This window comes from Trachurus japonicus, chromosome 21 (assembly GCF_045865225.1).
Source record: "Trachurus japonicus isolate A0001 chromosome 21, Traja_1.0".
Lineage (NCBI taxonomy): Eukaryota > Metazoa > Chordata > Actinopteri > Carangiformes > Carangidae > Trachurus > Trachurus japonicus.
The window spans coordinates 28716104-28728578 of record NC_140927.1 but is presented as its reverse complement, the minus strand read 5'-3'; the positions used below and the strand labels follow the sequence as shown (position 1 = coordinate 28728578).

At 47.0% G+C, this 12475-nt stretch overlaps 2 protein-coding genes across 5 annotated transcripts; both read left to right on the top strand.

Annotated features, from left to right (window-relative positions):
* The first annotated feature begins 3800 nt into the window (after nucleotides 1-3800).
* Nucleotides 3801-5049, top strand: LOC146965466 (trace amine-associated receptor 13c-like). Of its 3 annotated transcripts, none has more exons than XM_085764491.1 (2): nucleotides 3801-3976; nucleotides 4233-5049. In XM_085764491.1, exons 1-2 carry the CDS (start codon nucleotides 3804-3806, stop codon nucleotides 5047-5049), a joined length of 990 nt encoding a protein of 329 aa, XP_085620617.1. In that variant the 5' UTR covers nucleotides 3801-3803. The 3 variants fall into 3 exon arrangements, with proteins under 3 accessions (XP_085620617.1, XP_085620616.1, XP_085620615.1); XM_085764490.1 differs by having other exon boundaries at nucleotides 3804-3880; XM_085764489.1 differs by having other exon boundaries at nucleotides 3804-4023; nucleotides 4283-5049.
* A 4301-nt stretch (nucleotides 5050-9350) lies between these two features.
* Nucleotides 9351-10619, top strand: LOC146965465 (trace amine-associated receptor 13c-like). 2 transcript variants are annotated; one of them, XM_085764557.1, is made up of 2 exons: nucleotides 9351-9526; nucleotides 9803-10619. In XM_085764557.1, the coding sequence occupies exons 1-2, from the start codon at nucleotides 9354-9356 to the stop codon at nucleotides 10617-10619; spliced, it is 990 nt and encodes a 329-aa protein (XP_085620683.1). In that variant the 5' UTR covers nucleotides 9351-9353. The 2 variants fall into 2 exon arrangements, with proteins under 2 accessions (XP_085620683.1, XP_085620682.1); XM_085764556.1 differs by lacking the exon at nucleotides 9351-9526 and adding an exon at nucleotides 9627-9663 and having other exon boundaries at nucleotides 9781-10619.
* The last annotated feature ends 1856 nt before the right edge of the window (nucleotides 10620-12475 follow it).

Genomic DNA, 12475 nt, shown 5'->3' with positions numbered 1-12475 from the left:
TCAGGGACGACTCAGCCCTTTCACAGAGGGCCCCCCATGGGCCAAACTCCCGTTTATGGCGGGTTTGGCGGCGGAGAGGGCCGAAATTGTGTACCACAGCTTTCTAGAAGCTGCTCCACAGCTGTCTGCGCGTCCTCTCACGTGTTTTTACGAAGCATGGCAGAGCAGCTGCGTACTGACAGACTGGCTGGACAGGACCCTCAGACTAGGATATTCTCTCCAGTTCTGCGGGCTCCCCCCAGCGTTCAGGGGCATACAAGAGATGAATCTATCCTCTCAACAAGAGATAGAGTACCTCGAGGGGGAAATTCAGGACCTGCTATCAAAACAGGCCGTGTCAATTGTCCCTCTTCACGACAAGGAACGAGGTTTTTACTCCCCATACTTTTTGGTTCCCAAAAAGACAGGGGGCTACAGACCCATCCTGGACCTCCGTGCCCTGAACACACGTATCGGTCGCAAAACGTTCCGCATGCTAACCACAAGGAGGCTGCTGGTACTCGTCCAACCAAGCGATTGGTTCTCAACCATCGACTTGAAGGACGCTTATTTTCACGTCGAGGTGGCACCAAAACACAGGAAGTTCCTGCGTTTTGCATTCCAGGGAACAGCCTACGAATACAATAGGCTGCCATTTGGCTATTCCCTGGCCCCTAGTACGTTCAGCAAATGTGTGGACGCAGCGCTACAACCGCTGCTGCTGTCGGAGTCCAGACGGACAGCCCTACAGCAGGAGGTTCTCAAGCTGCAACAGGGTCCACGTGTCACAGCCTTGACCGTCATGCAAGCACTGGGGCACATGGCAGCAGCTCACCCGGTGGTTCCACTAGGACTGCTGCACATGCGTCGCCTGCAGAGATGGTTCGCCAGCCTACGCTTAGACCTCAAGAGGCAGAAGTTTCGGCTGCTGACGGTCCCCCCAACAGTGCGGGGCAACCTGCAGTACTGGGGGTCCCCACGACATTTGTTGACCGGGACACCACTAGGACGAGTGACCTCGTACACGTCGGTGTTCACGGACGCCTCCCTGATGGGGTGGGGAGGCACCTGCCTGGGGAGGGCGATAGGTGGTGTGTGGCCTCCGGGGGAGGACCGCCACATCAACCTCCTCGAGTTACAGGCAGTGTTCCTGGTTCTCCAACACTTCAGTCACCTGTTAAGGGGGAGACACGTGTTGGTGAGGACCGACAATCGCACCACAGTCGCTTACATCAACAGACAGGGCGGTGTACATTCCGCTGCCCTGTTAGCGATGGCGGAGAACCTGTGGTCATGGGCTTCAGAGCACCTACAATCTCTGAGAGCCCTCCACGTTCCAGGAATCGAGAACAGGGGGGGCGACCTCATGTCAAGGGGCGGCCCCCTGGAAGACGAGTGGAGACTGCAACCAGAAGTGGTACAGCAGATCTGGACACGATTCGGGAGGGCAACGGTGGACCTGTTTGCCAACAGGTCGAACACCCACTGCCCCCATTGGTTCTCCCTGAGCCCGCAAAATCCATCCACCCTTGGGGGTGGACGCGTTTGCACACGCTCCATGGCCAAGAGGGCTACTTTATTCCTACCCCCCCCCTCCGTCTCATCCCCCAGCTACTGGAGAGAGTGAGAGTGGAGCGGCTGAGGGTCATTCTGGTGGCTCCCGACCGGCGGTCGTCTCCGTGGTACGCAGAGCTGACCACAATGATGGCGGCCCCACCATGGCCCATTCCCCAAATCCGGGGGGAGCTGTCACAGGAGGCAGGCGCGATACAGGCGCTGCCGATCCTGGGCCAGTCGCTTCAAGCCTGGGCCCTGAAAGGGACAGGTTAATGCGGACTGGGCTGACTGCGCAGGTGGTGAAAACCATCCAAGCGGCTAGGGCTGGATCCACCATTGCCTGTTACAGGGCTAAGTGGTTAGGTTTCCAGCATTGGTGCGAAGAGAGGGAAGTGGACCCACTGACATGCTCAGTGGGAAACACTCTTTCCTTTCTACAGCTTTTGGTTGATAGAGGGCTGTCTCACGCGACTGTTAAGGTTTACGCTGCAGCCATCTCATCATGCCATGAAGGGTTGGGCGGAGGTCCAGTCTTCGCCCACCCTCTGGTAAAACGGTTCCTGCAGGGGGTCAGAAGGCTACGACCAGTGGCACGCACTTCTGTACCACAGTGGGAATTGCCACTGGTACTCAAGGCCCTCACAAGGGCCCTATGAGCCTTTGGAACGCTCCTCATTAAAGGTGTTGTCGTTCAAGACAGCGTTGCTTCTTGCTCTGACGTCAGCCAAGAGAGTGAGCGAATTGTGTGCCCTGTCAGTCCACCCGAGTTGCTTACTCCTTCGCGGGGACCGCAGTGGTGCCATCCTTAAACCGAACCCCTCCTTTCTTCCTAAGAACATAAGGAGCTCATTTCGGTCCAGAATCATCCAGTTGGAGGCTTTTCAACCTCCCCCTCATAGGATTCGAGGGAGGCGAAACTGCATCTCCTATGCCCTGTGCGTGCGTTGACATACTATGTCGACCGAACAGCCACTGTCAGGAACACCCACCAGTTGTTTGTGTGTTATGGTGACGGGACGGCTGGCAGAGCCCTGTCCAAGAAACGCTTGGCGAGGTGGATGTGTAAATGCATCCTCTCAGCCTACAGTCAAGCGGGTCGAGAACCGCCCACTGTGGTCCGGGCGCACTCCACAAGAAGTGTGGAGACGTCTACAGCCCTGTTCAGTGGTGCGAGTGTTGAGGACATATGTACGGCGGCATCGTGGTCTTCACCCTGCCCGTTCATAAGGTTCTATCTCTTGGATGTATCAGGCTCCTTCTCCAGGTCTGTGCTCACTGTAGGGTCACAGGACATGTGAGAGGAAGGATGTGTCAAGTGTTTTAAATACTTGATCCCCACAGGGTGTCATGCACCTGCATTGGACTGTGCTCTGCTAGGACACTGTCAATGAGGTGCGCAGGAGGTCTAGGGTTGAGACCCCTGCGAGGTTAGACCACAACTTCACCCAGCCTAGTCAGGTGCTGCTAACTGGGATGAAGTTGGACCCGTTATCACTCCATACGGTGGTTAAGATTAATAAAGTGGTGACTGGGTCTTGGTACCTAACCGGTAGCTGGTGTGGTCAGTGGGCGGAGCCTCTCCCGCGGCAGGGAGTACATAAATCGGGGCTTCGCCTACTGTACCCATAGAGTCCAGTAGAGGGCGAAGCCTGTGTGAGATATAACGAAGGTTACGATATTGTAACCCTAGTTATATTAACACAGGCGGAGCCCTCTACTTAGGGCCCTGCCGCTCTTTCGCCTTACGCTGAAGTTTGGTGGAATGAGGGCAGCTGGCGGTGCATCTGCTTATATAGCCCGCTAAAGGGCGGGAAAGGTAGGCACGCCATACTGGCCGGCTACGTACATGCAAATTTCAGTGGGCCATCGCGCGTACGCGATTGGAGGAGAGATATACCCATAGAGTCCAGTAGAGGGCTCCGCCTGTGTTAATATAACTAGGGTTACAATATCGTAACCTTCGATATTTCCTTTGAAATCGATACCAAATATTGCCAGGAGCATGGCTGGGAGTGAAAGCTTGCCCGGCGTAGCAACAGTAACCAAGGGGGCGGGGCTTACGCGAAGGGTCAATTGTCTGTGGGACAAAAGAACATGCAGAATCGTCCACCATCTTGAATGAGGTGAGGTCAACACCACGGTGATTAACAGGAATATCCAACCGCAGTTCTACTTCAGTACCATTGGGACATTCTTATGGGGACAGACACTGGTTTCATATAGGTCTGTTTTGGTGGTAGATTTGTCAGAGCTGCAGCTCTCTGAGGATGGAGGCTGAGGATGGAGCAGAGTTCTGCTTTCCACATCTCCTCAACACCTCCTGCAGGAAGCCTGCATCTCCTTGGCCTGAAGCTGTGATCCTTCACATTGCACTTTCCTCCATCTCTGTACTCACTGTAGCTCTCAACCTGCTCGTCATCATCTCAATCTCCCATTTCAGGCAGAAAAAATTCTCAGCTGAACCTATATTACTTTTACTTGAACAAAGTATCTTCTACTTATTTTTTTTTTTCTTTTACCAGGAAAATGGTCCTTTAACTTCATGCACATAAGCACTAGATTCATGCTTATTATATGTTCCTGACAGAATTTTAGATTATACTGTCTGTGTTAAACAATTTTTCAAAATTTGACTTGCTTTCATCATGTAGATATGAGGCCTTATTGGTTTAATCATGTATTTCCTCTCCCTCCAGGCAACTCCACACACCCACTAACATCCTCCTCCTCTCTCTGGCTGTCTCAGACTTTCTCGTCGGCCTCCTGCTGATGCCAGTTGAAATCTTCTTAACCACAGCCTGCTGGTTTCTTGGTGATTTGATGTGTTCTCTATTTAATGTTGTGTCCTTCATCATCACCTCCACATCAGTAGGAGACATGGTTTTGATATCAGTCGACCGTTATGTAGCTATTTGTGACCCTCTGCATTACACCAGCAGAGTCACTGGGAGAAGAGTTAAACTCTGTGTTTGTCTGTGTTGGCTCTGCTCAGTTTTCTACAGCAGTCTTATCTTAAAGGACGACCTGACTCAACCAAACAGACACTCTTCATGTTATGGAGAATGTCTGTTTGTTATTGATTATATTGCAGGAACTGTTGACCTTGTTGTGACCTTTATTCTTCCCATCACCATCATCGTAGTTCTGTACATGAGAGTGTTTGTGGTGGCTGTGTCTCAGGCTCGTGCCATGCGCTCTCACATCACAGCTGTCACACTGCAGAGCTCAGTGACTCTAACCACAAAGAAATCTGAGCTGAAAGCAGCCAGGACTCTTGGTGTTCTTGTAGTTGTGTTTCTATTGTGTTTCTGTCCATATTATGGTATTTCTCTTGCAGGAGACAACTTACTCAGTTCCCCCATTGCAACTTTTATATTCCAACTCTTCTATTTTAACTCCTGTCTGAACCCTATAATCTATGCCTTGTTCTACCCCTGGTTTAGAAAAGTTATCAGACTGGTTGTGACTCTGCAGATTCTGCAGCCTGGCTCCCGTGAGGCCAACATACTGTAGAGAGGCCGTGGAGAGACTGAGATGACATCTGCTTTGTGACCAAATTATGAGGTCTAGACAATCAAAGTGAACAAAACCACCAGCAGACATTATTTGTGGCACTCCTTTGCTTTCATTGACATTCACACATAAAAATGTTGCAGCTTTAATAATTGTGTTGGTCAGTAAGTGTATTCACAGAGTCAAACTATTCATGTATAACGCTCTAAAACTGCAAACGGCAGTCCAGTAATTTTAGGCCAAAAAAGGGGTCAACGTTAAACAAATTGCAACAGAAGCAAACGCAACTGATTTTGTATCCTCAGCATGTCCTAAGTGAGGGGAAAAAAAGCCCCGAAGAATCCCATTAGGGGAAAGTTTCAAAAAACACCCAAACATATCCCATTTATACGCATATAAAAATTTTTTTCACGTGAATAGGGTAAAATTGTTAACCTTTAGATATCTCCATGAAAATTACTGAGTTGATTACTTACATTAAGACAAACAAAAAATGTATTACAAGTTTTTTGAAATTCTTTGTTAACATGAGCAAATTTGCATAAATTCCACCGTTTTGACGGCACATGTATGAAGTTGCTGTGGTGGTACCGGCATAAAAATTGGAATGAGTTGACTCCATCGGTCAACCGACAAGTTGACCACTTTAAATTTCAAGATGATTGCAATTTTTCAAGACAGCCACATCCTTAGTAGAGCAGGTATGACATGCTCCGTCTCTATTAATGCTCATGGGCCTAAATTGGTTCCATTCCTTAAGTTTTTTAACTGTAATATGTTAACATTAATGAACAAGACATTTTCACCTGCTCTACCCAATGTTTAGATCAGGTGCTGTATGTATGCAAATTAGCCATACGTAATTGGATTATGCACTGTTGGCTCATGTCATACCTGCTCTACTAAGGATGTGGCTGTCTTGAAAAATTGCAGTCATCTTGAAATTTAAAGTGGTCAACTTGTCGGTTGAGCAATGGAGTCAACTCATTCCAATTTTCATGCTGGTACCACCACAGCAACTTCATATATACATGTGCCGTCAAAACGGTGGAATTTATGCAAATTTATGCAAATTTGCTCATGTTAACAAATAATTTCAAAAAACTTGTAATACATTTTTTGTTTGTCTTAATGTAAGTAATCAACTCAGTCATTTTCATGGAGATATCTAAAGGTTAAAGATTTTACCCTATTCACGTGAAAAAAATGTTTTATATGCATAAATGGGATATGTTTGGGTGTTTTTCGAAACTTTCCCCTAATGGGATTCTTCAGGGCTTTTTTTTCCTCACTCAGGACATGAGGATACAAAATCAGTTGCGTTTGCTTCTATTGCAATTTGTTTAACCTTTTCTCATAAAATGACTGGACTACAGTGTGTGAATATAACAAACACCATTAAATGCTGTTATTTCACAGAACCTGTTGCATCTTTGGGCTCTAACCCCCAATTTCCACCGGATCCATCTCTGCTCCGTTCCGACTCTGTTGTGGATGCAGCAGCAATTCTCACCGAATCGAGTCAATCAGAGCTTTCCACTGCGTCAGGGGTCGCGTGTGCAATCACGTTTGCACACGTTTTAATACACGCAAACCTTTAGTAAATCCGGCCCAATGTGTATTAAAGTGTCTATTTTCATAATAATAATAAAAAGCAAAAAACCTAAAATCTCGTTTTTGGCACTCAACGCATGGGAACGAAAGACGAGAAATTACGTGGTTGGCACTCAATGAGTTAAAGTATTAGAAGGACAATCTTTTTGATTGTTTGCTAGCCGAGCACCTCCAGACTTTTTTCTTTGCTGCTACATCAAGTTCACATCGTAGCAGCAACATTATGTAACACTGGGTGGCTTGGTTCTCCATCCATCCATTGTCTACCACTTTATCCCGAGTCGGGTCGCGGGGGCAGCAGTCGGAGCAAGGATCCCCAGACTTCCCTCTCCCCGGACACTTCCTCCAGCTCTTCCGGGGGGACCCCAAGGCGTTCCCAGGCCAGCCGAGTGACATAGTCACTCCAGCGTGTCCTGGGTCTTCCTCGGGGCCTCCTCCTGGTGGGGCATGCCCGTGTAGCAGGACGCAGTCTTTGGTCCCGTGACGTCACTCGGGAGGCGGCCCCAGTCAATTGCGGTGGGTGAATGCTGCATAAAGGGGGGTGTAGAGTACCTGTCTTCCTCTTGCTTGCCGGAGGCCAGGCCACGTCATTTCCTGACGTCCGTCACTTTCGCCCCTCTGTCGGCTGCAGCTGCACTTCTCTCCACGTTGTCCCATCCAGTGCTAATTTGAGTCATTTTGTATATAGAGGCTTGTTTGGGTGTTGCTGCTGGCTGCACGCTGCTCATGCTGCTCACTGCTTCTGTACCGCTCAGTGCGCCGCACGCTGCTCGCTGCCGGTAAGTGAGCTTTCTTCTCACGTGTCTTCCTCTTTGGCGTTGCACATGTGGCGACCTGTGTGGTTTGTTTACAGGTCGCTTGTGTACAGCGCTGACCTTCCCCTCCACACCGTGTTGGCTGGGACTGCCTGACCGGTATGTTGTACAATGACAGTAGCTCCCTCCTCCAGCCACTTCTTACATTTGTGTTTGTTTATTATTGTAGGGTAAAGATGTCCATGTAGCGGCCCAGCGCCAGCTAACCACTGCTAAACCACTGCTGCTTTGCCTTGCTGGAGCTACCGTGTCTCTCCGGAGCTCCTTGAGTTCAGCTTGCTGCTGATTGACTGGTTGCTTCCTACTGCTTTGCTTGAGCTCCCATCGCCGCCACAGCCAACTCGGCTCGTGTTTGCCCTGCCTGGCTTTGACTGTTTGGCTGGCTGGGTGTCTCTGGTTCTGCCCGTTGCTGCCTGGGCGTACCTGCAGCTCGGCAACGCTGTCGCTTTGTTATTCAGCCACATCTTAAAAGTGTGTGTGTGTGTGTGTGTGTGTGTGTGTGTGTGTGTGTGTAAGAGAACAGTGTGGGAATTTGCTTTATTGTTGTTGTTGTTTCTTTGTTATCTTGTGTGTTTGTTAGTTGTATGTTTATTATTTTTCTTTCCTTTTCGTTATTAGTTATTTTGTTTTCCCCTAATCTGTTTCTCTGGTCTCCCCCCTTTCAGGTGCTGAGCCTACGGTGGTGGAGTGGTGTCCAGTGGTGGTGCCCTTCCCTTTTTGTGTCGTGTCTACACTGGTTTGAGTTTGCACTTTATTCTTATTTTCGCTGCACGTGTGGTGTCCCAGGTATCCCCTTTTGTTGACCCACCCACACCACTAGGCCTCAGCCCTGATTGGTCCCCCTTTAATTTCCCCCAGTGAATGATTTCTTTTAATTTAGATTTTTAAGGAAACAATTGTGAATAATAAAATCATATTTTTGTACCTTCGAACTGCTGTCTCTGCCTCACTTTGTGGCGAACCTGAGTGCCTTCTCCTTCCGAGTTGGTTCACTTAAATTTCCCTGGGTGAAACTCGCAGGGTGGCGTTGTCTGGCAACTTTTAATTAATACTTTTCTAAAACATTACATTAATCAAAAATCACCTCCTGGCACCACCACACCCAGAACACCTCCCAAGGGAGGCGTCCAGGGGGCATCCGATACAGATGCCTGAGCCACCTCAGCTGGCTCCTCTCGATGTGGAGGAGCAGCGGCTCCTCCCGGGTGACAGAGCTCCTCACCCAATCTCTAAGGGAGCGCCCCGCCACCCTGTGGAGGAAGCTCATTTTGGTCGCTTGTATCCGGGATCCTGTTCTTTCGGTCTTGACCCAGAGTTCATGACCATAGGTGAGGGTGGGAACGTAGATCGACCGGTAAATCAAGAGCTTTGCCTTTCGGCTCAGCTCCTCCTTCACCACGACGGACCAATACAACGACCGCATTACTGCGGCCGCTGCACCGATCCGCCTGTCGATCTCGCGCTCCATCCTTCCCTCACTCGTGAACAAGACCCCAAGATACTTAAACTCCTCCACCTGAGGCAGGAACTCTTCCCCGACCTGGAGGGTGCAAGCCACCTTTTTCCGGTGGAGAACCATGGCCTCGGACTTAGAGGTGCTGATTCTCATCCCAGCTGTTTCACACTCGGCTGCAAACCGCCACAGTGCATGCTGAAGGTCCTGGCTCGAGGGAGCCAACAAGACAACATCATCCGCGAAAAGCAGAGATGAAATCAAGTGGCTTCCGAACCGTACCCCCTCCGGCACTTGGCTGCGCCTAGAAATTCTGTCCAGAGAATGAGCAGGGAGGGATAAGAAAGGGAGTGACAGTCAGAGTCCAGCTTTATATGACCAAGTTTCGTTGAGAGAGTTGTCAGTGCTGCAGCTCTCTGAGGATGGAGGCTGTGGATGGAGCAGAGCTCTGCTTTCCACATCTCCTCAACACCTCGTGTAGAAAGCACACATCTCCTTGGCCTGAAGTTGTGATCCTTCACATTGCACTTTCCTCCATCTCTGTACTCATTGTAGCTCTCAACCTGCTGGTCATCATCTCAATCTCCCATTTCAGGCAGAAAAACTTCTCACCTATACCTGATGATGTTTTAACTTTGAAAAGAGCTTGTTACTGTCACTTGTCACTGTAATCTGAACATCGTTGAGCCTTGGCAAAAGATTTATATTCTATGTTGCTGCTGGTATTAAATTGTTTTTGAGTTGCTTACACTTTATCTTTCCAAAATGATTATTGGTATTGATCAGACAACATATTGAAATAGCTTATGTTGTTTTGTCACATAGATATGAGGCATGGTTTGATGACAGATATTTTTCTCTTCTTCTCCAGGCAGCTCCACACACCCACTAACATCCTCCTCCTCTCTCTGGCTGTCTCAGACTTTCTCGTCGGCCTGTTGTTGATGCCAGGAGAAATTTTACGAAAATTATCCTGCTGGTTTCTTGGTGATCTGATGTGTTCTCTGTATGACTTTGTTTCCTTCATTGTTACCTCCACATCAGTAGGAGACATGGTGCTGATATCAGTTGACCGTTATGTAGCTATTTGTGACCCTCTGCATTACACCAGCAGAGTCACTGAGAGAAGAGTTCAACTCTGTGTTTGTCTGTGTTGGCTCTGCTCTGTTTTCTACAGCACTGTTGTCTTAAAGGATGAACTAACTCACCCTGACAGACACATTTCATGTTATGGAGAATGTGTGATTGTCATTGATTTTACAGCAGGAACTGTTGACCTTGTTCTGACCTTTATTCTCCCTATCACCATCATTGTAGTTCTGTACATGAGAGTGTTTGTGGTGGCTGTGTCTCAGGCTCGTGCCATGCACTCTCACATTACAGCTGTCACACTGCAGAGCTCAGTGACTCTAACCACAAAGAAATCTGAGCTGAAAGCGGCCAAGACTCTTGGTGTTCTTGTAGTTGTGTTTCTAATGTGTTTATGTCCATTTTATTGTGGCTCTCTTGCAGGAGACAACTTATTCAATAACTCATCCTTATATTTTGCAGTGTATCTCTACTTTTTAAACTCCTGTCTAAACCCTATAATCTATGCCTTGTTCTACCCCTGGTTTAGAAAAGTTATCAGACTTGTTGTGACTCTGCAGATTCTGCAGCCTGGCTCCCGTGAGACCAACGTACTATAGAGAGGCTGTGGAGAGACTGAGATAACACCTGCTCTGTAAACAAAGTAATGAATATGTTCATGTTATTCAGAAAAGGAATTGTGAAACCCTGAAAGTGGAAATATAAAGTATGTAACCAAAAACACCTCTGTTTCTGTTGTTTTTGATTCTAAGGGGCTGATTAACTAAGATCCTCGCCATAAAAGTTCTAAATTATATGCTGGCCGTTAAGTTTTGTATTTGTTAGATGGACATTTTGCTTGTGATCTACTAATTGCCTTAATGACAACAAAACAGCATTATTGAAATCCTCCTGTGAGGCCAATGTACTGTAGAGAGGCTGCAGGCTGTAGAGAGGCTTCAAACCAGACATACATACATACATGTCCGGTGCTGAAGCCTGGACCTGATGCGGCCCGACTTAATGTTCCTCCTTAGCCTACATGTTTATTGCTGGATTTATGCAAAACATCAACCAATATTGCATATACTTGTAACCCCTTTTTCCCCTTACTGTGCATTCACACCAAAAGCTTCCAAAGCGTCAAAAATGCCCAAAGTCAATTCATTTTCAATGAGAGCCTGGCGACACTGAGCGTCCAAAGCGTCAACAGGCGTCGCCGCGCTTCCAAAGCGTCCAAAGCTTCCAAAGCGTCCAAAGCGTCACCAGACGAGAAGTTGAGCCAGGTTTAACTTTAGGGTAATTAGCTATGACGCGGTTCAGCGGCAACCTGTCAGAATAGAGATGTCCGTCGGCTGCCTTCTTTTTTCTTTTTTTTATATTTCGGCTCCCTAATGACCAGCGCGATCGAACTTTGACGTCAGTCACCTGACGAGCGGCCAAAGCGGCTGAAAATATTTGCCGTTTTGGGAGCTGTCTTGTCTGACGCCCACCCTCGAGCGTTTTTGACGCTTTGGAAGCTTTTGGTGTGAACGCACAGTCAGTGTTTAAAATCTACACTGTGGTCACACCCAATAAAATAAAACAGGTCCTATGTTCTCAGCTAAAGATGGTGAATTTGCTGTGATTCTGGATTAATCAAGGGACTTTATCATTAGAGATTATGTAAGCCTTCAGAAATACAAATTACTCCTAAAAGAATGTTAAACAACCATATGTAAAGGTAAGACACAAATATTTCTTTTTTATTAAACCTTTTAAATTGTAGCTAAATAGAAAATAACAAACAAAAACACCTGTACCCTTTAAATCAATACAGTAATACATGAAGCTTCAAAATGCTTTCTTTTTACCCTTTTTATATCAATAGAACAGTTTTTAGTTTATTTCAACCAACCAATCATTTTTAATCACCAGATATATATAAGTTTTAATCAGAAGAGTGTTTTTAACTCTTTCAGTTACCTCACATCAATGAAATGAAATGTTTTTAATTTGAGCTCAACCCAATCTTTTAAATGAAAATAATAATAAACCTATGAAATAAGGTTTTTAGCTTATTTATAAACCAAATCACTTATGAAATAATTACCTAGATGTGTTCTTAATATTTCAACTGTATTCACACCTTTTAACTGTTCAAAATGTGATTTCAATAACCCAAATGCATAGAAATACCAACCTGGTGCTTTTGTACACTCAAAACACAGTAAATGTGCCCACACTTGTACCACAGTATTTTTCACAGTTCACACAGATGATAATGATACCAGAAAAAAATCTAACCCAAGCGATTAATTAATAATTAATTTTCCCTAACTGTTGGCGCCCATTTGAAGCGTTGGTGCACATGAAGTTTTATCCAGTTGTGAGAAGAAGAGTTAACTTTGAAACCGAGTCTGTTTTAACACAGTCCCGTGCCTGTATCCTGCACTCGGTATCGTTCCAATGTCAAGTACTCACGCAACCTCTCAGT